The following is a 24,246-nucleotide window of genomic DNA, read 5'->3' on the forward strand; positions in this document are numbered from 1 at the left end:
GCACCAGACGTCGCCAAAACATGTTGTGATACAGCTTTATTGATCTTGCTAAAAGCAGGATGTGAACAGAAACCTCCATCATTTGGCCAACTTCTTCTCCATGCTGAGGAAGAGAGTGAGGAACAGATATTCAGATAACTGCAAAAACAGAGTCTAAACATACCAGACTCACCTGAACACATCCAAAAACAGTCTAATTATAGAAGGTTTCACAAATTTTCAGTAAATATTTGAGTATCCCAGGATGGTTTTGTAGAGAAAAACCATGTCAAACATGAACTTCACGTGTTGTTGGAGCACACAGGGTCTGATCTTACTTGTATTTGATGAGTCTGCTGCCCTGGATGAGTTGTGCTGTTTCATTGGTTAAATGGCAGGCAAACAGAAGCCAGTTTCTGGGTTGCACCTTGTAGGCAAACCTCATGAACAAGAGTGAGTAACAGGTGAGAGCTGATGGAAAACAGAGTGAAAATAACCTTTCACATCACACTACACTTCTAACAGGCAGATTATTGCACAAGCTGCTGTTGTGTCATGTACCAAAAGTCATTCTGCCGCTGATGATCTCTGGACTCTTCTTCATGTCAGAGATAGCAGCGATGGGCAGACCCCAGTTTGCCACAGGACCCCAGAAATGCTGCAATACACAACAACAACAGCTATTACTACAGTTACAGAGCTCTGATCAGAGACACATGAGAGATCAGTTCTTATTTCAGTACAGATGAACATGATGTAGAGAACTTACTGTGCTGAAGTTGAAGGTCACACAGGATGAGCAGACCACAAAATAAAATTAAAAAAAAGAAAAAGATTCATTACACATGATGAAGTTAAAACAATAAAGCAAAACTTTCTTATCACTAGCAAATCAAATCTATTCATTAAGATCAGTGACATCAAGTGTTAGGCTGTTTGCACTAACAGTCCTCTGTGTGATGAAATATGTGATTATTGTGATTAGCAGGATGATTCTCACAAAACTTGTCCTGGTCCTATTTTACTCCAAAATCAAAAGACACAAAGAAGAAATTATATTTTGCACATGGACAATGAAGCCGATTTTTAAGGCCACTAAGATTTTTTTAAATTGTATACTGTTAACCCTAATGTTGTCATTATGGTAAAAATCAAGTTGTCTTTATTAAACATTACTTGCATTTTCAGGTTTTGGGCTCATAACTCAAATATCCATGCTCCTTGAACTTATTTATCTTTAAAATCCATAGACTAATAACTCAGATGATTGAGTACAAAATTGAGATTATGGGGAATACCCATAATCCCTTGCGCTTGAATTAATTATGTTTTCTTGGTCAAAGGGAACTTACTAATAGTTGTTATAGAATTCATAGAGGTTTTAGCTCTTTTGTAGTATTATTTATATTGTTTTGTTGTTGTGATGTCACCATTAGGGTGATCTGTGTCACCTTCGGTCAAATTGGCCCCTGTTAACACTATCTCAGTTATCCTAGTGCATGTGCAACTGAAGTACATGGGTCTATGCATTTCTGTAGAGATTCACCTAAAATCAGTAATAATCTTCTTTATTTAAACTGTGCTATTGATCCAAATTTGAGTCAATTCAATTAAAATTATTACATAGAAACAACAATAAATTAAATTAAATAACATCTTAAATAGTTAAGTTCATTCTATGTGAACACCACGTTTAGTGAACTTAATTACACAAGTTTTGGAGACGCCATAACTCAATTCGGTTGAGTCTACATAGTAATACTCCCTTGTTGCTGCCTTTCATTTACACTGAATTTACACTTTATTGTCATTCAGTAAAAATTACTGTTAGGGTAATCAGAATTATCATTGAAAACTATGGGAATAGTTTACGTAAAACAAAATCTTTATGGGCCAATATGTAGGCTTCATTTTCTTCATGCTAAATATAATTAAATATTAACAGGACATTTTCGTAAGTTTCATGAGAATCACCCAGCTACAGAGATGTCGTTTTTGTCCAGCAAAAACTGAGCTTTTAGAAAACTCTCACAAGTAGATACATTTGAAAACGCAGCCTTCGTGTTGTAGTGTGGAAGGGGAAAATGGAGATATCTGAAAACAATTACATATTTGATGTCATGTGACACAGTCATGTGATCCATTCAACCCCACACAATCAAAGATGGCAGTCCAGGTTGTAGCGGCATTGTTGTGCCTTTTATTCACTTTGATAGTGTTAAAGTTAATTTTGACCTTGTACAACCTTCACATTGCATTCCTTCAAAGGCAACAGGAAGTTTACTCAAATTGCTCTCCAGTGGCAGAACACGAGGACAATTGCATTTCAGACCAAAGATCAAACCTTTGTCAACCTCACCACTTTCATCACACATGGAAGTGGTGGCCGAAATCGTGCGTAAACAATAAACTTTTTTTCGGTTTTCGTTGTTGAAAACTGATTTTGAGGATTCTCGTAGATGGCTGTGGCTTCAAGCCATCAACAGAGCTGACTGGACTGAGGATATAATTTCAACAGCTTTCAAGCAAACATTTATAGCGAACATTATTTCAGGTATGTTATTAACCTATATCATTATAATAATTGTCTAGCTAAGAATATTTGTGTATTAAGGATTGATTTTTGTCGTACTTTTGATTTGACACATCTCTAATCTGTCAAATCTAACACAACAGTCTGCCGGCTTTCTGCCACCACTTACTGCGCATGCACTGACATTTTTGTAAATAAGTGGATTGGTCTATTCACCTTACGTGCAAGAGAAACTAGCGCACAGCCATCCTGAAAATGTTGTCTTGGAACTTCCGTTCTAGTGGTTCTATATAGATATTTATGGTGTTGATGTCAAAGTGTAATTAGATAGCGAAGTGGATTTACAGGTTATAGAGTTGTCATAAGCTATCGTGAGTATTTTAAAGTGTTCAGGGGATGTCATAACAACTGAAAGCAGAGTGGGGAGATTTTAAAACAAGAGTACTTCATTCATAAGTATGGATATTTATCCAACACATACTACCTCTTCAGCCATTACATTCCTTTGCACAGTATATAACAGATTTGTATTTAAATTTGCACTACGTGCGTGTGTGTGTGTGTGTGTGTGTGTGTGTGTATATATCTTATTGTGTATTCTATATATACTTAATTTTCTATTCAATTTTTATTTTTATTTATTTATTTTTAATTATTATCTCTGTCTTGTTGCTGTTTTGTATTGTTGTGCATTGGTAGCTCCGGTCACCAAGACAAATTCCTTGTATGTGTAAGCATGTCTGGCAATAAAGCTGATTCTGATTCATAAATACACAAGATCCTTCCTTCACACTGTGGACATAGTGATGTGCTCATGTGCTCACGAAACTCCAAGAGACAACACAAAGTCATTTAACATATCTCTGTAGGACACCTCTGACCATCTTCTCATGTCATTCACCCATCGTATTATTGTTCAGATGAGCAGATTTTTTAAACGTTAAACTGGGATGGGGAAGGGGTGCAACTATATTTATACACACACATACACATGTGAAAGTGTACGTTTTATTTTATATTCCTTTTACAATAATTTTAATCACATTTAAGCCTCTAAAAATGTAGGGTGACAAATTAATTTTAAATAGTACAATTGTAATTTTTAATGTTGAACTTTTTTTGTGTAATAATACGAGATGTCACTGTTGGAAATTTCATGTCAACTACACATTTGAACAAATTATTAACAAGCTGAAACCTAAAAATTACTTAGAATTATACGTATAACAATTAAACGCTTGTATTATGTATAAGTGCAGAGTGTCATATCTGTCTGAATGTGATCTGTCAGGTCCAATTTACCTCTGTGTGTGTCTGAAAAAACGAACATTTACAGTGACAGAAAAAACACCTCCCGAGCATTTTCTCGTAGTATAGGGGTGCTGTAGACTCATACCATCAACTCTTGAGGGAAAATACTTTCTGTGATCCCACATGTAATCCATTTACATCGACTCTTCTCAGTAGCTTCAATACAAACAGGAAGTTAGATGACAAAATTCGGAAGCGCGGAGCGCAGAAAAGGGGCGGGGCTGAATAAGGTGACTACATGGAACAGGGATTTTTCGCATGCGCAACTTTTGGAAAACGTTGACAGTACCTTGTCAACAAATTGAAAGCTGCAGATTCCGCAATAACGTTCAATATATCACAAAGTACAACAAGGTCAACGGAGGGGAGACTTAGTGACAACACAGCACTGGCAGAAACTCTCTCACACTGGCCCGGTCCATCCTTACTGCTGAACCCTTATGCATTATTCTCCTGTCACAGATGAAGATGTGATTTGATGTGTACTTGAGAGTTTTTATTATTCTCCTGTCACAGATGAGGATGTGATGTGTCTCCGCCTGCTGGTGATCGGCGGTACTGCAGTTCATGTCCTTCACAGCGGTTAAACATTCATGTTTACGTTTCTCATGATCAGTAACACTGCTGCATGAGTTTGTGTATGTGCTAATGTCTATTATATTAAACAATTGTATTAAAACATATATAAAATACATACATTATATCATTATATGAGAAATACATTGACTGACCTCATGAGATATTCTCTGAAATCTTTACTGCGCAAATAATCCACCGCTTTACGCGCCACAGTTCCCGCCATGATCGATCAGATGATGATTTTAACTTGGAAAAGAGTCTCTCTGTTCTGATATGTCAGCTGCAGATCTGCGTTGGGTTTAATATTAGAGGACAGACAGTGACGCGCAAAAGAATTACTAGGATCACTTCCGGTGTACATGTGTCCTGCGTGAAAAATTAAAAGTCTTCAAAGTTATTTATTTGTTTACAGACATGAACAACACCACGAAGAGAAAGGTTGCATACATTTAGTGCAACGAGCAACATTTTACCAGGTTTACATGCAACATACAAACATAATTTAGACGAAAAAGACAGGAGAAAGAAGGAACAAAAAGGAAAAACAACCTAGAAGCATGCGAATATTAACCAACAAGTGTGAAAATAAGATTGCATCAGTTGTATTTGTATATATATATATATTTTATAATCATTAGGTTATTGTTTATAACTTTTTCGTTTATTTTAAATAAATAAATATCTAATTTTGCATAAGGATAATGCAAATTAAATGTATTTTTTCCACACATTTTGAAAATCAATAATCAAAACTATATGTTTTTTTTTTTTTTTTTTTTTTGGTTGCTATTACTCTTAATATATTAAATGACTTGACATTGTAATTCTTAAAGTCATTATGAACATATGTGTTGTATGACAAACAGCCGAGGTCCCTCGTCTTTCCCGTACATTTATTAATTTGCTGTAGACAGAGAGTGTTTAGCAGAGACGGGCCACTCTTATTTAAATGAATGGGAGAAATTGGAACGCCCAACCAAGAAGCTCTAGCACTCGACAGTCAATGGATGTAGAAAGGAAGTCCCGCCTTACAGTTAAAAGAGCCAATCACATTTTAGATACAGACATCGCCTGTTAATCAACTCGCCAATGCATGGGCTTTAGCTATACAAGCCTGGAAATGTGCTTGTTTTAGCGTTATATGAGGTTGAGAAGCACAATTTATGATTACATTATAATTATATTTTATTGATGATTTGAAATATGTTCTTTGATTGTAATCTTGACCAACCGTCTTTGAGATTTCGTTGTCCCCCCATTCAAATAGATAGGAGCTGCACTCTCATGACTGGAAATAGTCTCCCGAGAGCGTTCCAAAGATGGCCGACAGTGGACTGACTTGCTAGAGACGTAGCTGTAGATCTATAGAAGAGCTGCACAGTCACTGGCTGCGGGGACTCCAGTGGTTAGTCGCGACGTTTGACGTACAGCTCTACAAAGACAGCGCAGCGGAAGTGAAGCTCTGAGTGAAGATGACTAATACCACAGGCTGGCTGTGTCTCGTTTGGAAGGCTGCATGCTAGGTAGGACGCGTCCTTTGAAGACTGAAGTATACCGAGTGTCCTTTAAACAAGTCTCGTTTAAACGAGACAGCCTTCGTAGGACAAACGGAAACGGAACGGAACATGGTTGCTATGACATCACGCCAATCTTTAACAAGCGGGAGCGCTTTCAGTGAGAAGGGAACAAAGTCCCTTTAGAAGGGAATTTATGAGGTACATTTTAGGAGAGTTATAATGATGTAAAGTGAAAATAACATTTATTTTACAGGTGTACTTTTAGTCTAATACTTTAATTATATATTAATATAATTATATATATTATATACTCTGCACCTATCTACTGAGGTACTTCAACTTGGGAATTAATATTCCTTGCATTTGAACATAATATTTACAGGCAAAAATTGTTTTGACATTTCCGTTGAAGCAAAGAACTGTGGGTTATGAGTGCCCACGAAGGATACACCTCATGCATACTCCGAATTCCCGTGAAAGAAGGTCGCATTCTAAGGCTGCATTCGAAGTGTCCTACTCGCTTTTCTGCGAGTAGAAAAGAGACAGCCTCGATGACGTATGCGGCCGACAAATGCGACCTCCGGATGACGCAGCCTTCCAAACGAGACACAGCCACAGCCACAGTCACAGCGATTCGTGTGATTATCAGGGGCGTTTCTAGGACTTGAGGAGGTTCGGGGCTTAGCGGGAGTCACGTCACATGAACTTCAAACAAAATATAGCAATATTATTGTGTAGCCTACATTTAAAATTACATTCGGGGCTACAGTCAAAACATTCGAGGCATGACCTGGCGACGCCGATGGTGATTATTACAGCAGAAACATGACCAATAAACCTGACGTGGTGCCTTGTGGAGTCACCGAGCGCAAGATAAACGTGGCCTCAGTTAAACACGACATGGTGGTGCTCGATGTCATTCACATAAAGGACACGGGTCTGTTATTCCGTTCAAGTCTTCTTTACTTCTTCTCTTAGTATTCACATTACATTTCAGTTAATTTCCAATTACATAAACTGTCTGTCTATATCCACAGTAAAACGAGTCCTATATTGATATAACCTGAAAGGTTGCTCAGCAAGGAAGAAGCCACTACTCCAAAACCACCATAAAAAAAGACAGACTACAGTTGGCAAGTGCACATGGGGACAACGATCTTACTTATTGGAGAAATGTCCTCTGGTCTGATGAAACAAAAATTTTAACTGTTTGACCATAATGACCATCGTCATATTTGGAGAAAAAAGGGTGAGGCTTGCAATCCAAAGAACACCATCCCAACCGTGAAGCATGGGGTTGGCAGCATCATGTTGTGGAGGTGCTTTGCTGCAGGAGTGACTGGTGCACTTCACAAAATAGATGGCATCATGAGGAAGGAAAATGATGTGGATATATTGAAGCAACATCTCAAGACATCAGCCAGGAAGTTAAAGCTCGGTCGCAAATGGGTCTTCTAAATGGACAATGATCCCAAGCATACCTCCAAAGTTGTGGCAAAATGGCTTGAGGACAACAAAGTCAAGGTATTGGAGTGGCCATCACAAAGCCCTGACCTCAGTCTGATATAAAATTTGTGGGCAGAACTGAAAAAGCATGTGCGAGCAAGGATGCCTACAAACCTGACTCAGTTACACCAGTTCTGTCTGGAGGAATGGGCCAAAATTCCAGCAACTTATTGTGAGAAGCTTGTGGAAGGCTACCCAAAATGTAACAATACTAACAAAGTGTATGTAAGCTTCTGACCCACTGGGAATGTGATTATTACTGGTAATGTTCTCTCTACTATTATTCTGATATTTCACGTTCTTAAAGTAGCGATCCTTACTGACATAAGACAGGGAATGTTTTCTACGATTAAATATCAGGAATTGTGAAAAACTGAGTTTTTAAATGTATTTGGCTAAGGTGTATGTAAACTTCTGATTTCAAATGTATTTACAGCTTGTGTACATACACCCTCAGACTGTCAGTGAAATCTAAATATCTGTGTTTTATTTTCACATTCAGATGTTCCAGTTCACAAAAAGAAATATGAAACGGACACATATGTGCTGGTAAGACGCTCATGTAATTTATGACCACATATGAAAACAGCACAGATCTTCATAATCTATATACCGACTTTAGAGAAAACATGAATATTTCATCATATCAGCATGAACACATGCAATTCATGTATGACATGCAGCTGATATTTAAATTATTTATTGGCGAGATGTTTGTTAAAGCAGCTGCTCACATCAGAGGTGATCACCTGGATCAATGACATGACAATTCTTGTTTTTGTCTGGATCTATTAAGTTATTATTACTTGAATACACATCTTTTGTGATGAACTGGTTTTCAATTTGAGTTCATTTAGATTTTTTTTTTTTTTTTTCACTGGGGCTTAAAGTAAAAAAAACAAATCATTTGGTGTAACTGTAAACAACAAGAGTCTATTTAAAGGTTAAAATCTTAAATATATTTATTTTTGTCAATATATTTTTGTCAACTATTTTATAATCATGGCTGACTGTGAATACATTTCTACAAAGGCATCTGAAACTGAAAACTGTTGATTTTAAATGATGCTTCATCCAAACCGCTAGGTATCAGTGTAAGTCCAAAAAGACACAGAGACAAAACTTACTGAGTGCACCTTTAAGATCTGGTGGACCAAGGTGTATTTTTCTTTATTTTTTACTGAAGAATCAGTACCAGAATATGTCAGTTTAGAATATATAATGAATGTACATTTATTATTGTTATTATTATAATATTTAATCAAGAAGTGTCATATGTTCTTTCCACGTTTTTGATGCATTTTGAGGGATATAGAATTTGTGTTTTTTATGCAAGTGAGATGAGTTAAGAGCTCTGTTTCATAAATATACACCGGGTGTCTTTATATTTGCACATGTACAGTGGCATGCAAAAGTTTGGGCACCCCTGATCAAAATTTCTGTTGCGGTGAATAGCTAAGCGAGCAAAAGATGGCCTGATTTCTAAAAGGCATAAAGTTAAAGATCACACATTTCTTTAATATTTTAAGCAATTTTAATTTTTTTTAATATTCCCACCTTTTACAGTTTCAAAAAAACAAAAAAGGGAAAAGGGCCCGAAGCAAAAGTTTGGGCACCCTGCATGGTCAGTATACAGGTGCTGGTCATATAATTAGAATATCATCAAAAAGTTGATTTATTTCACTAATTCCATTCAAAAAGTGAAACTTGTATATTATATTCATTCATTACACACAGACTGATATATTTCAAATGTTTATTTCTTTTCATTTTGATGATTATAACTGACAACTAAGGAAAATCCCAAATTCAGTATCTCAGAAAATTAGAATATTGTGAAAAGGTTCAATATTGAAGACACCTGGTGCCACACTCTAATCAGCTAATTAACTCAAAACACCTGCAAAGGCTTTTAAATGGTCTCTCAGTCTAGTTCTGTACGCTACACAATCATGGGGAAGACTGCTGACTTGACAGTTGTCCAAAAGACGATCATTGACACGTTGCACAAGGAGGGCAAGACACAAAAGGTCATTGCAAAAGAGACTGGCTGTTCACAGAGCTCTGTGTCCAAGCACATTAATAGAGAGGCGAAGGGAAGGAAAAGATGTGGTAGAAAAAAGCGTACAAGCAATAGGGATAACCGCACCCTGGAGAGGATTGTGAAACAAAACCCATTCCAAAATGTGGGGGAGAACCACTACGCACAGACGTATGCAAGACATGGGTTTCAGCTGTCGCATTCCTTGTCAAGCCACTCTTGAACAACAGACAGCGTCTGAAGCGTCTCGCCTGGGCTAAAGACAAAAAGGACTGGACTGCTGCTGAGTGGTCCAAAGTTATGTTCTCTGATGAAAGTAAATTTTGCATTTCCTTTGGAAATCAGGGTCCCAGAGTCTGGAGGAAGAGAGGAGAGGCACACAATCCACGTTGCTTGAGGTCCAGTGTAAAGTTTCCAGTCAGTGATGGTTTGGGGTGCCATGTCATCTGCTGGTGTTGGTCCACTGTGTTTTCTGAGGTCCAAGGTCAACGCAGCCGTATACCAGGAAGTTTTAGAGCACTTCATGCTTCCTGCTGCTGACCAACTTTACGGAGATGCAGATTTCATTTTCCAACAGGACTTGGCACCTGCACACAGTGCCAAAGCACTGGTTTAAGGACCATGGTATCCCTGTTCTTAATTGGCCAGCAAACTCGCCTGACCTTAACCCCATAGAAAATCTATGGGGTATTGTGAAGAGGAAGATGCGATATGCCAGACCCAACAATGCAGAAGAGCTGAAGGCCACTATCAGAGCAAGCTGGGCTCTCATAACACCTGAGCAGTGCCACAGACTGATCGACTCCATGCCACGCCGCATTGCTGCAGTAATTCAGGCAAAAGGAGCCCCAACTAAGTATTGAGTGCTGTACATGCTCATACTTTTCATGTTCATACTTTTCAGTTGGCCAAGATTTCTAAAAATCCTTTCTTTGTATTGGTATTAAGTAATATTCTAATTTTCTGAGATACTGAATTTGGGATTTTCCTTAGTTGTCAGTTATAATCATCAAAATGAAAAGAAATAAACATTTGAAATATATCAGTCTGTGTGTAATGAATGAATATAATATACAAGTTTCACTTTTTGAATGGAATTAGTGAAATAAATCAACTTTTTGATGATATTCTAATTATATGACCAGCACCTGTATATTAACTCCCCCTTTGGCAAGTATCACAGCTTGTAAACGCTTTTCGTGGCCAGCTAAGTGTCTTTCAGTTCTTGTTTGGGGGATTTTCGCCCATTCTTCCTTGCAAAAGACTTCTAGTTCTGTGATTCTTGGGCTGTCTTGCATGCACTGCTTTTTTGAGGTCTATCCACAGATTTTCGATGTTTAGGTCGGGGGACTGTGAGGGCCATGGCAAAACCTTCAGTTTGCACCTCTTGAGGTCGTCCATTGTGGATTTTGAGGTGTGTTTAGGATTGTTATACTGTAGTAGAAGCCATCCTCTTTTCATCTTCAGCTTTTTTACAGATGGTGTGATGTTTGCTGGTATTTAATTTAATCCATTCTTCCTTCTACCAGTGAAATGTTCCCCATGCTGCTAGTTGCAACACAAGCCCAAAGCATGATCGATTGACCCCTGTGCTTAACAGTTGGAGAGGTGTTCTTTTCATGAAATTCTGCACCCTTTTTTCTCCAAGCATACCTTTGCTCATTGCGGCCAAAAAGTTAGATTTTAACTTCATCAGTCCACAGGACTTGTTTCCAGAATTTGCAAACTTCTGACGTTGAATTTTGTGGCGAGGACGCAGGAAAGATTTTCTTCTCATGACTCTTCCATGAAGGTCATATTTGTGCAGGTGTTGTTGCACAGTAGAACACACCACTACTCCAGAGTCTGCTAAATCTTCCTTAAAGGAGACCTATTATGTCCCTTTTTACAAGATGTAATATAAGTCTCAGGTGTCCCCAGAATGTGTCTGTGAAGTTTCAGCTCAAAATACCCCACGGATCATTTATTATTCCATGTTGTAAATGCCTCTTTTTGGGTGGAATCAAAAACACGCTGTTTTCGTGTGTGTCTCTTTAAATGCAAATGAGCTGCTGCTCCCCGCCCCCTTTCCAGAAGAGGGCTGTGACTTTACAGCTGGTGCTTCGGATACTATAGCAACAACAAATCAGAACCAATATGACTGACACCGTAAATACCGGAGTTCAGCCATATATGTATGAGCAACCGTAAACAACGCAAAACATAGGCATTTTGAGTTTGTGATAGTGCTTCTTATGAAGAAAATCACTTCCTGCCCTCCATCTGCATTTCACGCCACAGCAACGCAGTGACGTGACGTCATGTGCAAACAAGCTATAACGACATAGCTCTGTTCTCCGTGAATACAACCAGAGACAATGGTAACTTTAGCTGCATTAGCCGTAGAGTCAGCTAACAAGCACATTCGGAAAGGCGATTTGCAAACATTCACAAAATATAAAGCGCAATACTTAGATCTTCAGGATATAAAGCTGGAACACGAACAGTTGGTACTGATCCATGCTTGAGGATCAAATTTTTGGAAAATCCTGCTTTATATTGACCCTCATTCACAAAGCAGTCCGGTGTAAAATAATTTGCACAAACATACACAAATTTTGGTATGTTTTGGGGCACATTTTCTTCAAAAACAAAACTTGTCCACTGCGTCTTCAGTGGCTCTGATGCCGGGAGTACATGAAGACTCTTATGTTCACTTTTACAGCCAATAACAGAACACTTATGACACTTACAAAGCTGAGACATTATTCTTCTCACCGTAGCTGCTCCAGCGTGGAAAAAAATGGCGGACTGTGTCGATCACTCAGGGGAGGATCTATGATAATAGGGTGGAGTCCATCACCAGTCGTGGGCGTGGCTTGCTCTAAAGTGACATCACTTTAGAGCGGATACAAAAACCAGTCATTTTGAGACACTGATTTAGATTAATAGAAATATAAGAAAGAGGAGTGGGTAGACTTTTAACATTGTAGGGTGGTTGTGTAAAACTACAATATAGTGTTGTAGTAATCCGAGCGATCATGGAGTGAGAGACAATTCCGGATGACTTCAAAAAAACTCGCACACTGACTGACAACACAGTTTGTCAACTTCAGCTCAACTCGCTTATGAGCACACACAAGACGATGATGGTGAGAGCTATAAGCGCTCTTGGAACACCTCTCGTCCAATCAGATTCAAGCACTGGAACAAACGGTTGTATACATTTGCATATTTTTTTTCTTTTTGCTCTAGAGGTTGATGTGTATTGTAAGGCTAAAAGTTAATTGACAGTACGTTTTATGCTACCTGTCTGATGCCCGAACTAAATGTTTAAATGCTTGTCACCGCTACAAGCTGGCCAGCCTGCTGTGATCAATGATTATAAAGAGGAGAATAAATTCTCTTTCTGAATGCTGCAGTCTGATTATTTGTGCTGAACACATGCATATGTTATGGTGTTGTTTATAATGCTGGTGTGTTTGTTTCAGTCATGGCGTATTCTTCTGTTTGGTATATTGAATGTGGTGCAGCTCCACCAACAGTATGGGTGAGTCCAGAACCGTTCATTATTAGTTCATGCATATAACTGTGCAGTACATGTCACAAGTGTGTTGCTGCACTGACTCCGTTTGTGTTCGTACTTGTGTAATTTGGGACCTGTAAAATATTTCATGTGGATTCTAACATTTTCATGTTTTTTTTTTTTTTTTTTTTTTTTTTTTTCAGTTCCCTAAAATATGTATTATTTCCAGGCCAAAAATGTATTCTACGATACTCTACTAATAAATGTGTTTTGATCTTAAGACATATGCTTTGATTTGGTCCATGTATGTTGCTTTCATTCATGTATAGTTTCAAATTAAAAAAACAAATATAAATTATGCTTTGAATGTTGGTTTATCATTTTAAAATATGGGCCAATGACTTGACGCTTACTTTTTAGTCCAGATCTAATAAAAAAAAAAAAAAACACAATTACAAATGCAATTCACACAAAACAGTCACTTGAATACACGTCTTCCATGACAAACATGTTTTCAATTTCTGAGTTCAAATCATTGTGATATTTTTTTCTGGGGCTTAAAGTCAAAATGTCATGTGGTGTAACCGTCTAGAGACAGGAAAAAAAAAAAAAACCCTCATGAAAAGCTGAAATTCTTGAAAAAAATAAAAAAATGTTGGCATGAGCAGCACAGAATAATATCTTAATATTATTTCTTAAAATAAGCAGTGAAACTATTTTATTTTAAAATATGATTAATATTGTGACGGAGTGAGCAAAAGACAGACACAGTGGGTGTGGCATCAAAGAGGTGTTTATTTTAAAGGGATAGTTGACCCAAAAATGAAAAATCTCTCATCATTTACTTACCCTCATGCAATCCCAGATGTGTATGACTTTATTCAGCAGAACACAAATGAAGATTTTTAGAAGAATATTTCAGCTCTGTAGGTCCATACGATGCAAGTGAATGGTGACCAGAAATCCAGAAGCTCCAAAAAGTAGATAAAGTCAGCATAAAAGTAATCCGTACAACTCCAGTGGTTTAATCCATATCTTCTGAAGAAATCTGGTTGGTTTTAGGTGAGAAAAGACCAAAATGTAACTCCTTTTTCACTGTACATCTTGCCATTGCAGTCTCTAGGCACAATAATGATTTCAAGCTCGTTTACACTTCCTAGTGCTTGACGCATGCGCAGAGCAGTAGATGGCAGTATAATCAAGCTTGAAATCATGACCGCCAAGGAGACTACTGTCAAGACCTTAGTTTTAGGTCAACAAAAACAAATATGCATGTTATGAACAGAATCTAAGTTAGGGCAGTATCAGCCCTATCTGATTTGATAAGGACGTACACAGGCAAAAATCACACATTATCACTGATGTTTAAAATGTGTATGTCTAGCTACGTTGGCTCTCAGGGGTGGAAAGAGTACTAAAAAATCCTACAAGTAAAAAGGTTACTTCCCAAACAATGTAGTGGGAGTAGAGTAAATGTACCTGTCCTAAAAACTACTCAAGTAAAAGAGTAGCTCATTTAAAAGTACCCGAGTAGTGAATAGAGAGTATTAGGTTGTAAAAGGTACAGTATATGCCCCCTTATAATAAACATTGTATGCTGCAATTTATAAATGTAGCATACATGCCATAATTCACATTTGCCTGTATGGATGTAAGAAAGAATTAAAAATCTAGGTATCCTCCAACAATTTTATTTTTGACTGACAACCTTTTTCAAAATACATACACACTACATGTATCTAATTTCAAAAAAATAACATGGTGAGATGAAAAGATGAAAAAGTTATTTTCAATACACCAATCACCATGTTAAATCATAATGTATGAAACAATTATAATAAAATCAGTTTAAATGTAGGGTCTAAATTGCCCTTATTGGTGACAGAGTGAGTTATTGCTGCGCGTAAAACATTACCTTCAAAACAATGCAAAGAAAGCAAAAAAAAAAAAAAAAAAAAGGACTGTCACTTGGCATGTCACATCCTGCACAATAGAGGGGATATTGTCCAGTTTCAGCGACGTCACTTTTTTCCCCCTCAGCCGCTGTATTTGTGACCATCAGTGGCAGTGAAACAGTGGCAGTGAATGGAAAACTGCATCAGAAAAACCTAAAAAAAAAAAATGTAAAAAAAACCTTTTGATCCATGCCAAGTCCCAGGAAAGGTGTATTCAGGTCTGCGGTCTGCACAAATATTGCCAAAGTTGACTTTGGCGGACATTTAAATATATTTGATCTACGATTCATCTCCGTATGCCGGTGAGTCTGATGTGTGACCGGCGAGTCCACATGCCTTCCGCTACATCACCGTAAACATCTCTCATTCAGGAGTTACAAATGTTTGTGTTGTTTTCCGCTCTGATTCGGTCAAAATATTTAAAAATGTCTGTAATGATCCCATCTGTATGAATGTAAGAACTGATTTTAACTCATGAAGAGTACACAGAAATCAACCGATGCCTATTAGTGAATAAGACTAATATGTTTACATTATAGTCTGGCGGTGTGAATAAAGTCTTTGCTTCATAATCTTATGATGTGTTGTTTATTGACTAACATTAGTATACACACACACACACACACACATTACAAATATACTATATATATATATTTCACATTATAGTGCTTTTTCATTCATTACAAACATCACATACCTTCATGCCGTCTGGGTGTTATGAATGTCATCATCCTATGTGCATTTCCAGTTTAACTGAATCAATGATGTTATAAATAAACTCAGCAAAAAAAAAAGAAATGTCCCTTTTTCAGGACACTGTATTTTAAAGATATTTTTTTAAAAATCCAAATAACTTTACAGATCTTTATTGTAAAGGGTTTAAACAATGTTTTCCCTGCTTGTTCAATGAACCATAAACAATTAATGAACATGCACCTGTGGAACGGTCGTTAAGACACTAACAGCTTACAGACATTAGGCAATTAAGGTCACAGTTATAAAAACTTTAGAACACTAAAGAGTCCTTCCTACTGACTCTGAAAAACACACACAAAAAAAAAAAAAGATGCCCAGGGTCCCTGCTCATCTGCATGAACGTGCCTTAGGCATGCTGCATGGAGGCATGAGGACTGCAGATGTGGCCAGGGCAATAAATTGCAATGTCTGTACTGTGAGACACACAAGACAGCGCTACAGAGAGACAGGAAGGACATCTGATAGTCCTCGCATGGTAGACCATGTGTAACAACACCTGCACAGGATCGGTAGATCCGAATATCACACCTGCTGGACAGGTACAGGATGGAAACAACTGTCCGAGTTACACCAGGAACACACAATCCCTCCATCAGTGCTCAGACTGTCTGCAATAGGCTGAGAGAGGCTGGACTGAGGGCTTGTAGGCCTGGTAAGGTCCTGCCTTACAACAGACATCACCGGCAGCAATGTCGCCGATGGGCACAAACCCACAAAGTGCTCTTCACTGACGAGTCACAGTTTCGTCTCACCAGGGGTAATGGTCGGACTCGTGTTTATCATCCAAGGAATGAGCGTTACACCGAGGTCTGTACTCTGGAGCGGGATCGATTTGGAGGTGGAGGGTCCGTCATGGTCTGGGGTGGTGTGTCACAGCATCATCGGACTGAGCTTGTTGCCATTGCAGGCAATCTCAACGCTTTGCGTTACAGAGAATACATCCTCCTCCCTCATGTGGTACCCTTCCTGCAGGCTCATACTGACATGACCCTCCAGCATGACAATGCCATCAGCCATACTGCTCGTTCTGTGCGTGATTTCCTGCAAGACAGGAGTGTCTGTGTTCTGCCATGGCCAGCGAAGAGCCTGGATCTCAATCCCATTGAGCACATCTGGGACCTGTTGGATCGGAGGGTGAGGGCTAGGGCCATTCCCCCCAGAAATGTCCGGGAACTTGCAAGTGCCTTGGTGGAAGAGTGAGGTAACATCTCACAGCAAGAACTGGCAAATCTGGTGCAGTCCATGAGGACCCTCCTTGGCCACATCAGATACTGACTGTTACTTTTGATTTTGACCCCCCTTTGTTCAGGGACACATTATTCCATTTCTGTTAGTCACATGTCTGTGAAAATTGTTTATGTCTTAGTTGTTGAATCTTTTTATGTTCATACAAATATTTACACGTTAAGTTTGCTGCAAATAAAAGCAGTTGAAAGTGAGGACGTTTCTTTTTAAAAAAAAATGTTTTTACTATGTTTATAATTGACACATGTACAGATAACTGACATATCTGAATAAAGACCTACAAGTGTAGTAATTATGGCGTAATTATGAAGTCTGTTTGACCGTTTAAGGCACGAACCCACATTAGCACGAGCGCTCTCAGAACACGCGTGCACGTAAAACGCACATACATAAGACGTCTTATAGAAGCGATGAAATAAAATGTCAATCTTTTAGATTTTATTAAGATCATCCGGTGGTTGTCTTGCTATCGTGTTCACTGTAATGAGCACCTCTGGTCTATATGAACTAGCAGTAGCCCTACAAATTAGGCTAAATAGAAAATTTTCCTGAAATGTATAATCAAGAGGATTTTTTTTTTTCTCCCAATAAATAGAGATTGTTTTATGGCCAAGCCCCATTGCTGACATTGCAGAAATCTCTCACAGAAGCCCAATAATCTCAGTGATAGATAATTTACAGGCAACATTATAGATACAGAGAATCTAGTAGCAGGAACATGAAATGTATTTTGATATGTTTCTTCAAATTAGAGGTACAGTTAATTGTGATGTCTCGACTGGCTTGAGCAAGAAACTCATATGACATGATTAATCAATTGGCCGCCTCCATTGCGAAAAGTCCTTTCAGGTGCTGCCATGGATGTTCAGGTGTTGAACTGCTGCTTGAGGCATCCTCCACATCCATGATGATTTATAACAGTTGGCGCCTGCTGCTGTTCAAGTTTTCTATGTGTGTTTTGATTTAACGGGAGTCACGAGTCTCTCTGTAGCCAATCACATTGGTGTATAAAAATAAAATCAGGATGGAGTAGTAGTGAACACAGACGGAGGGATTATAGCACATTAAAAATACAGTTACAGCTCTTAAAATATACTGAAGTACACAAAGTACAACTACTTAAAAAAATAAAATAAATAAAAGTACAATTCCTGGGAAAACAATACTTACAGTAACAAGAGTATTTGTAATTCATTACTTTACACCCCTGTTGGTTCTGTTATTAAATTTTTCACAAGGCCTCAGTGCCATGTCAAGCTGAAGTTATTATTGTTGTGTTGATTTGTTAAAAGTCCATGTCTAGATTACTACTAAAACCTTTTGTTTTTTGAATTTTTTGTAGTTGCCATGTAGGCCCTCTTAAATTTAAGCAGTCTTGTGAAAGTCAGTGCTTTTAAATCAAACAGCCGACTGACTGAGGAAGAATGTTTTTGCAGTTATAGTGCAAACACAATGTTCAGCAGCCTGTTGTAAAATGGATAGTTTTATAAATCTAATTGAAATATAAAGATCTAAGTCAATGTTAAAAAAAAGCTGCTATATGCTGGGATCGAACATTTATTGAATTCTACACTGGCGGCCAAATGTCCGGAATATTGTACAGATTTTGCGGTTTTGGAAGGAAATGGTACTTTAATTCGCCAAGGTGGCATTCAACTGATCACAAAGTATAGTCAGGACATTACTGATATAAAAAAAAAAAAAAACCAGCACCATCACTATTTGAAAAAAATCATTTTTGATCAAATCTAGACAGGCCCCATTTCCAGCAGCCATCAATCCAACACCTTATCCTTGAGTAATCATGATAAATTGATCATTTGATACTAGAAAATCACTTTCCATTATATCAAACACAGTTGAAAGCTATTTGGTTTGTTAAATGAAGCTTAACATTGTCTTTGTGTTTGTTTTTGAGTTGCCACAGTATGCAATATTCTGGCATGTCCTAAGAGCATTTTTATTTACTGTACTAAAGCATAAAATTATCATAATATGTCATTAGAGAATTAGGAAACATGCCAAGTTGAAATACTGGCTTCTCCGAAAACAGTGCTACAGCCAGTATATTCTACTTTGAAATGTCTGTTCCGGGCCAGAATTTCTGTTTGTGTTATGGCCTGTGTGATCCTGCCCACTTCCCAATAGTATTTTGAGACCCCGGGTTGCTAGATTTGAAATAAGTTAGCAGGCAAACACAGCATGCTGCAGCCATGGAAGCCAGCAATACATCTAGCTAACATTGACATAGATACAAAAAATCCACATGAGCTGGTTTATAATTTGCAAACAATAAAAACATTACAAATGTATACATTAGCCGATCAACTTAAAGTGTAAGGCTCGTCGCTTGCCATTTTCAGTTTACTCATTCCTGTTGCGTGTCCTCAACCTGGCAACTTGCGTGAGCTTATAGTCCAGGTGAGGTGGTGAGGATGGGGCGGGGGAGACAACTCTCTCCATTATTTTGAATTTGGACTGCAGTACCCATTTTAAATGTTACATATTGCTCCTTTAAGGTCAATATTAGGTCAAAAATGGCAAAAAAGAAACCGCTTTCTCTGGAAAATCAGTCAATCATTGTTTTGAGGAATGAAGACTATACAATGCTTGAAATTGCCACAAAAAAAAAAAAAAAAAAAAAACTGAAGATTTCTTACAAAGGTGTACACTAGTCTTCAAAGACAAAGGACAACTGGCTCGAACAAGGACACAAAGAGATGTGGAAGGCCAGATGTACAACTAAATGAGAGGATAAGTACATCAGAGTCTCTAGTTTGAGAAATGGACGCCTCGCATCACCTCAGCTGACAGCTTCATTGAATTCTACCCGCTCAACACCAGTTTCATGTACAACAGTAAAGAGAAGTCTCAGGATTGCAGGCCTTATGGGAAGAATTGCAAAGAAAAAGCCACTTTTGAAACAGAAAGAGAAAAAGGTTAGAGTGGGCAAAGAAACAGACATTGGACAACAGATAACTGGAAAAGAGTGTTTTGGATCTTAACCCCATTGAGCTTTTGTGGGATCTGCTAGACTGTAAGGTGCATGAGAAGTGCCCAAAAAGACTGCCACATCTATGGCAAGTGCTACAGGAAGCGTGGGGTGAAATGTCACTGGAGTATCTGGACAAACTGACAGCTAGAATACCAAGGATCTGCAAAGCTGTCATTGCTGCATGTGGCGGATTTTTTTTTATTTTTATTTTTTTAATTTTTTTATGAGAACTCTGTAGTTTAAGAAGTTTGGAAGATTTTTTTTTTTCAAATTGTAAGTAATTTTTCATGTTATTAATGTCCTGACTATACATTGTGATCAGTTGAATGCCACTTTGGTGATAAAAGTACCAATTTCTTTTCAGAAGAGCAAAATCTGTACATTATTCCAGACATTTGGCCACCAGTGTATGTTCATGCACAAGTTGTTACACATCATTGACAACCATAAACAGCGACCTCTGCCTAACAACACCGCTTCAATGTGGTAAAATCACTGTAACATACAGCCTCTTTTTATTTAAACTGCATCATAGTGGAGTTCTCTATCAACACTGGTTGTCAAGAGCGGGAGAGACAGGATACTCGTGTATTGAACTCTCCAGTAAAACTGATCTGTGCAACATTGGCAATTGCATATTAAAAGGTGTAGTTCATTATAATTTTCTCATTTACTCACCCTTATGTCTTCTCAACTTGTTTGACTTTTTGTTGAACACAAACACAGATATTTTGATAATGTGTTTTTGTCCATACAATGCCAGTCAATGTGATCCAACATTTTGAAGCTCCAAAAAGGAACAAATGCATTATAAGGGGGATCCATATGACTCAAGTGGTTTAATCCATGTCCTCTGGAGAGATACGATCAGTTTTGGGTGAGAAACGGGCCAGTCTCTTTTTATGAACCTTTCCCGGATTAAACCACTGATGTCATGTATTACCTTTATACCCTTTTTGGAGCCTGAAAGTTTTGGACCCCATTGTGTTGGATGGACAAACAGACATCATGTATCCTTTTAAAAATCTTTGTGTTCCTCAGAATAAAGTTGTTGCTTGGAAGGCAACACGCAGATGGATGAACCCAGATGCGGGAACTTTATTCGAACACAGGCAAGAACACAGGTGAGTTTAAAAATAAACTTAGCTGGGTTAAGAGCAGTATGGTTGGTAGAAGGCAGTCACTGATGAAGGAATTAAAATGAGGATTGTGTACGAAGATGACGGACACTGTTGTGGAAGGACAGTGAGGTCTGTGTAATCCTAAGGGAGACTAAACAATGACTGTGAGGTAGTGACGGGTATTTAAGCTGTCCTTGATTATTATTGTAACTAAGTGCACGTGCAGGTGATTAGAAGCTCAAGGAAAGTGAACGGGGCAAGGGAGAGCCCGGTGGAGGCGTGACAGTCGTATGAGTTTAAGATGGCATAAATGATGAAAGAATTATCATTTTTGGGCAAATGCAGATGAAGAGTTGTTATTTGGCATGGTGTGTTATTTCATTATTAGTAAATGCATACAAAACCTAATACAAGGTCTAGAGTTTCTCAATGTTGTCTCCAAACTGTCGTATGGATAATGACATCAAACCATGGTCAAACTGTAAAATGTTGGGTGTATCAAATGTTTGCTCCTTAACTAAGAAATACTGCGTTCTACGCTCAGAACAAACATTTGAAGCTAATATAGATTTTATGGATGAAATCATATTGCACTCAGTTGTGACAAAACCAAAGGTTACAAGCATTATTCACGACTATGATGAGAAAGGGAAAGGGGCTTGACTTTGGTTATTTGACTTCAGAAATGTGTAACTTGACTTCAGACAGTATTACAGAGGTTACTGCAAGATGTATGATGAACAGGACAATTCAAGACTCACGCCTGTAAGTAAATGAGGTTGTCAAAGCCAATATGACTTTGATCTTCCTGTGGCACAGTGTACCATTAGAGTTTGTGGTGTGAGCCAATTCCATGTAAGCTGATGCCAGTTTTTTTGCAGACTGGGCAATATGGACATAGAAGGGCATTATAGTCACTGAAGTGGTTAATCGTATTCTCATCCTGGTTAATCTATCTGAAATCAAAACATGAGGCTATTAATATATGAGTATAGTTATGGATACGTGAGCTCTGTTGTCACAGGACTCATGCATGTAATTCCTGTGAGAGCTTGCTTCTCTTCATTACACACAGTCTGCTAGAGGTGTACAGTTTCCTGCTCAATCTGTTCATTTTTGTTCCAGTTTGTATATTATGGTCTCAGGCAGGGTCCAAAATTAACTTTTTAACCCACCAGCTGAGGTGGCTTGTAGATGAAAAAATTTACCAGCCAGTCAGATTTCATACCGGCCAATTTCTTTCTTTCTTTATTTAATTGCACTTTATTAAAGTGGATTTTACAGACACGTGAGAAGAAAAAAAAAAAACAGTTTTTTTAAATGTATTTTTATTTATTATTATTTATGAAATATTTATTTGCCAGTTAAACTACATGTTGTCATATGAACAACCAGTTTATAACTCTCATGAGTCTCATGAGCTTTAAGTTCACATAACACAGTAACAGTTCTTGGTATATTTGGAGTGAGTCAGTTAATTCAGTCAGCCTCAACTGATTCATAAGTCTTTTTAATTCACTAAAGAGAGTCGGCACATAGATTTACAGTTAACTAGGGATGACCCAATAGCATTTTTTGGAGAACAAGTACCGATACTTCCTTTTTTAGTACTCGCCGACACTGATACATGTTTATTTGTTCTATTTTTTCTGAAATCCATGTCAACAGTTTATTTCAATTTTATCATCAAAATGGTGTCTACATTAATTAATTAAAACTTTAATCAAATGAAAATAGAACAATTAATTCTCAGCATAATATTATATTATTTTTTCAAATGAAGTGCTTTTAATCAGAACCTCACAGCACAATCCAAAATATTTTTGTCAAATGAAGTGCTGCATAACAGATGATCATAAATGAGAGATAGTGCTTAAATGTGATACAATTACTATTGATTTATTATTATTAGAAGTAGTAGTAGTATTACAGTGAAAGCCCTTTATGTTTTCTATTTTTTTAAAGACAACCAAAGATTAACTAAATTTGAGTACATTTTTTTATTTTATTTTTTATATATAAATAAACAGGCTCATGACAAATGTTTCAATTAGTCAATACACCCTAACATTCTGGTTTTACCCATAAACTTTAAGCCATGTTGCCATGCTGTTCTTTAGAATGACTAATGCAGTAAAATTTAATCTGTAGGCTATAATCAGCATGTACAGGTCTTGTAAATGGTCACCATTTCCTTTAAGGTTTTTAAAGAATTTTGAAGCACATTTTTAAATTCACTAGTTCACTAATAAATTTGCCATTGCAGGTGCGGTGTGGCCCTGTATAACGCTAGCTGCTGTTTCTTCACATCTGTTCCTGCATGCTGTTACATCAGATTAGCTTCATTGTTTGTTTTGCCAAACTTGTTGCACCACATTTATCTTGTTTCTGCACTGTAGAGTAGGGTTGCTCGATTATGGCAAAAATTATAATCACAATTATTTTGGTCAATTGTAACGTTGGCTGGCAACAAGGTAAATGCAGAGACGATGATGAAGTGTGATGAACCCAAGTGCAATTTAATAACAAAAGTGAGATCCAGTAAACCCTAACTCCAAACGTGACTACAAAACATAAACATGAATTGACTTTGTTCATGGAACCAATATTACACAAACAATACTCGACAATGGACAATGGCAAACATGAGGGCTAAATACTTTGACTTGGGAGAACACATGACAATGATAACCAATGACAAGACAGAACTGATAACAAGATGACTAGACAATAAACCAATGAAAACAAGACACATGAACATGGAGGGAAACAGAATATCACATGACCAGGGAACCACATGACATGAAACAGGAACAGGAACTAAACTTTACAAATAAAAGACATGAAAAACATAAACAAACACATACAATACGCATGCAGCAGCTTGCTTGCACCTGCACCAGCAATACTGAGATCATGATTATTCAACACGATTACTCATTGACTATGGAAACATCATGCATTTATTGAAATATTTTTAATAAAAACTTGTCTTTTAACAGTGGATTTCCTTGAACTTGAAATGTAAACTGCACTGGGTAGGAGTGGAGGCTATTGTCATATGATAATTATTTTATGTTACGTATGGTAGTCAAATAAAGGAAAGCCTCCATCACCATCATTAACAGCAGGGATGCTCATAGTTCTATGGAATGAGATCTACTTTTTCATTATGTTATTGCAGCAAGGTCTACCATGTACAA

General features: G+C 37.6%; 1 protein-coding gene and 1 long non-coding RNA gene across 6 annotated transcripts; one reads left to right on the forward strand and one right to left on the reverse strand.

Moving 5' to 3' along the window:
* Nucleotides 1-21: 21 nt before the first annotated feature.
* Nucleotides 22-4,743, reverse strand: LOC127411758 (mitochondrial pyruvate carrier 1). Of its 2 annotated transcripts, XM_051647492.1 has the most exons (4): nucleotides 4,551-4,742; nucleotides 541-637; nucleotides 318-450; nucleotides 22-103 (listed from the first exon to the last, which is right to left on the reverse strand). In XM_051647492.1, exons 1-4 carry the CDS (start codon nucleotides 4,623-4,625, stop codon nucleotides 79-81), a joined length of 330 nt encoding a protein of 109 aa, XP_051503452.1. In that variant the 5' UTR covers nucleotides 4,626-4,742; the 3' UTR covers nucleotides 22-78. The 2 variants fall into 2 exon arrangements, with proteins under 2 accessions (XP_051503452.1, XP_051503454.1); XM_051647494.1 differs by lacking the exon at nucleotides 22-103 and having other exon boundaries at nucleotides 314-450; nucleotides 4,551-4,743.
* Nucleotides 4,744-5,784: 1,041 nt separating this feature from the next.
* On the forward strand, nucleotides 5,785-24,246 carry LOC127411763 (uncharacterized). Of its 4 annotated transcripts, XR_007892337.1 has the most exons (7): nucleotides 5,785-6,856; nucleotides 6,957-7,687; nucleotides 7,928-7,974; nucleotides 10,808-10,880; nucleotides 12,937-12,995; nucleotides 20,964-21,046; nucleotides 23,310-24,246. It is a non-coding gene; the product is annotated as an uncharacterized LOC127411763 (long non-coding RNA). The 4 variants fall into 4 exon arrangements; XR_007892335.1 differs by lacking the exons at nucleotides 20,964-21,046; nucleotides 23,310-24,246 and adding an exon at nucleotides 13,175-13,373 and having other exon boundaries at nucleotides 5,791-6,856; XR_007892336.1 differs by lacking the exons at nucleotides 10,808-10,880; nucleotides 20,964-21,046; nucleotides 23,310-24,246 and adding an exon at nucleotides 13,175-13,359 and having other exon boundaries at nucleotides 5,791-6,117; nucleotides 6,302-6,856.

The sequence above is a fragment of the Myxocyprinus asiaticus genome, chromosome 21, assembly GCF_019703515.2.
Source record: "Myxocyprinus asiaticus isolate MX2 ecotype Aquarium Trade chromosome 21, UBuf_Myxa_2, whole genome shotgun sequence".
In the NCBI taxonomy this organism is placed as follows: domain Eukaryota; kingdom Metazoa; phylum Chordata; class Actinopteri; order Cypriniformes; family Catostomidae; genus Myxocyprinus; species Myxocyprinus asiaticus.

Excerpts from the sequence above, each read along its gene's own strand:
- LOC127411758 (XM_051647492.1), bottom strand. The coding sequence starts at position 4,625 with ATGGCGGGAACTGTGGCGCGTAAAGCGGTGGATTATTTGCGCAGTAAA. Across the intron at positions 451-540 it reads CAGCGGCAGAATGACTTTTG|CTCTCACCTGTTACTCACTC; the intron begins GTACATGACACA and ends GTTTTCCATCAG. Across the intron at positions 104-317 it reads AGCAGACTCATCAAATACAA|CATGGAGAAGAAGTTGGCCA; the intron begins GTAAGATCAGAC and ends TCTCTTCCTCAG.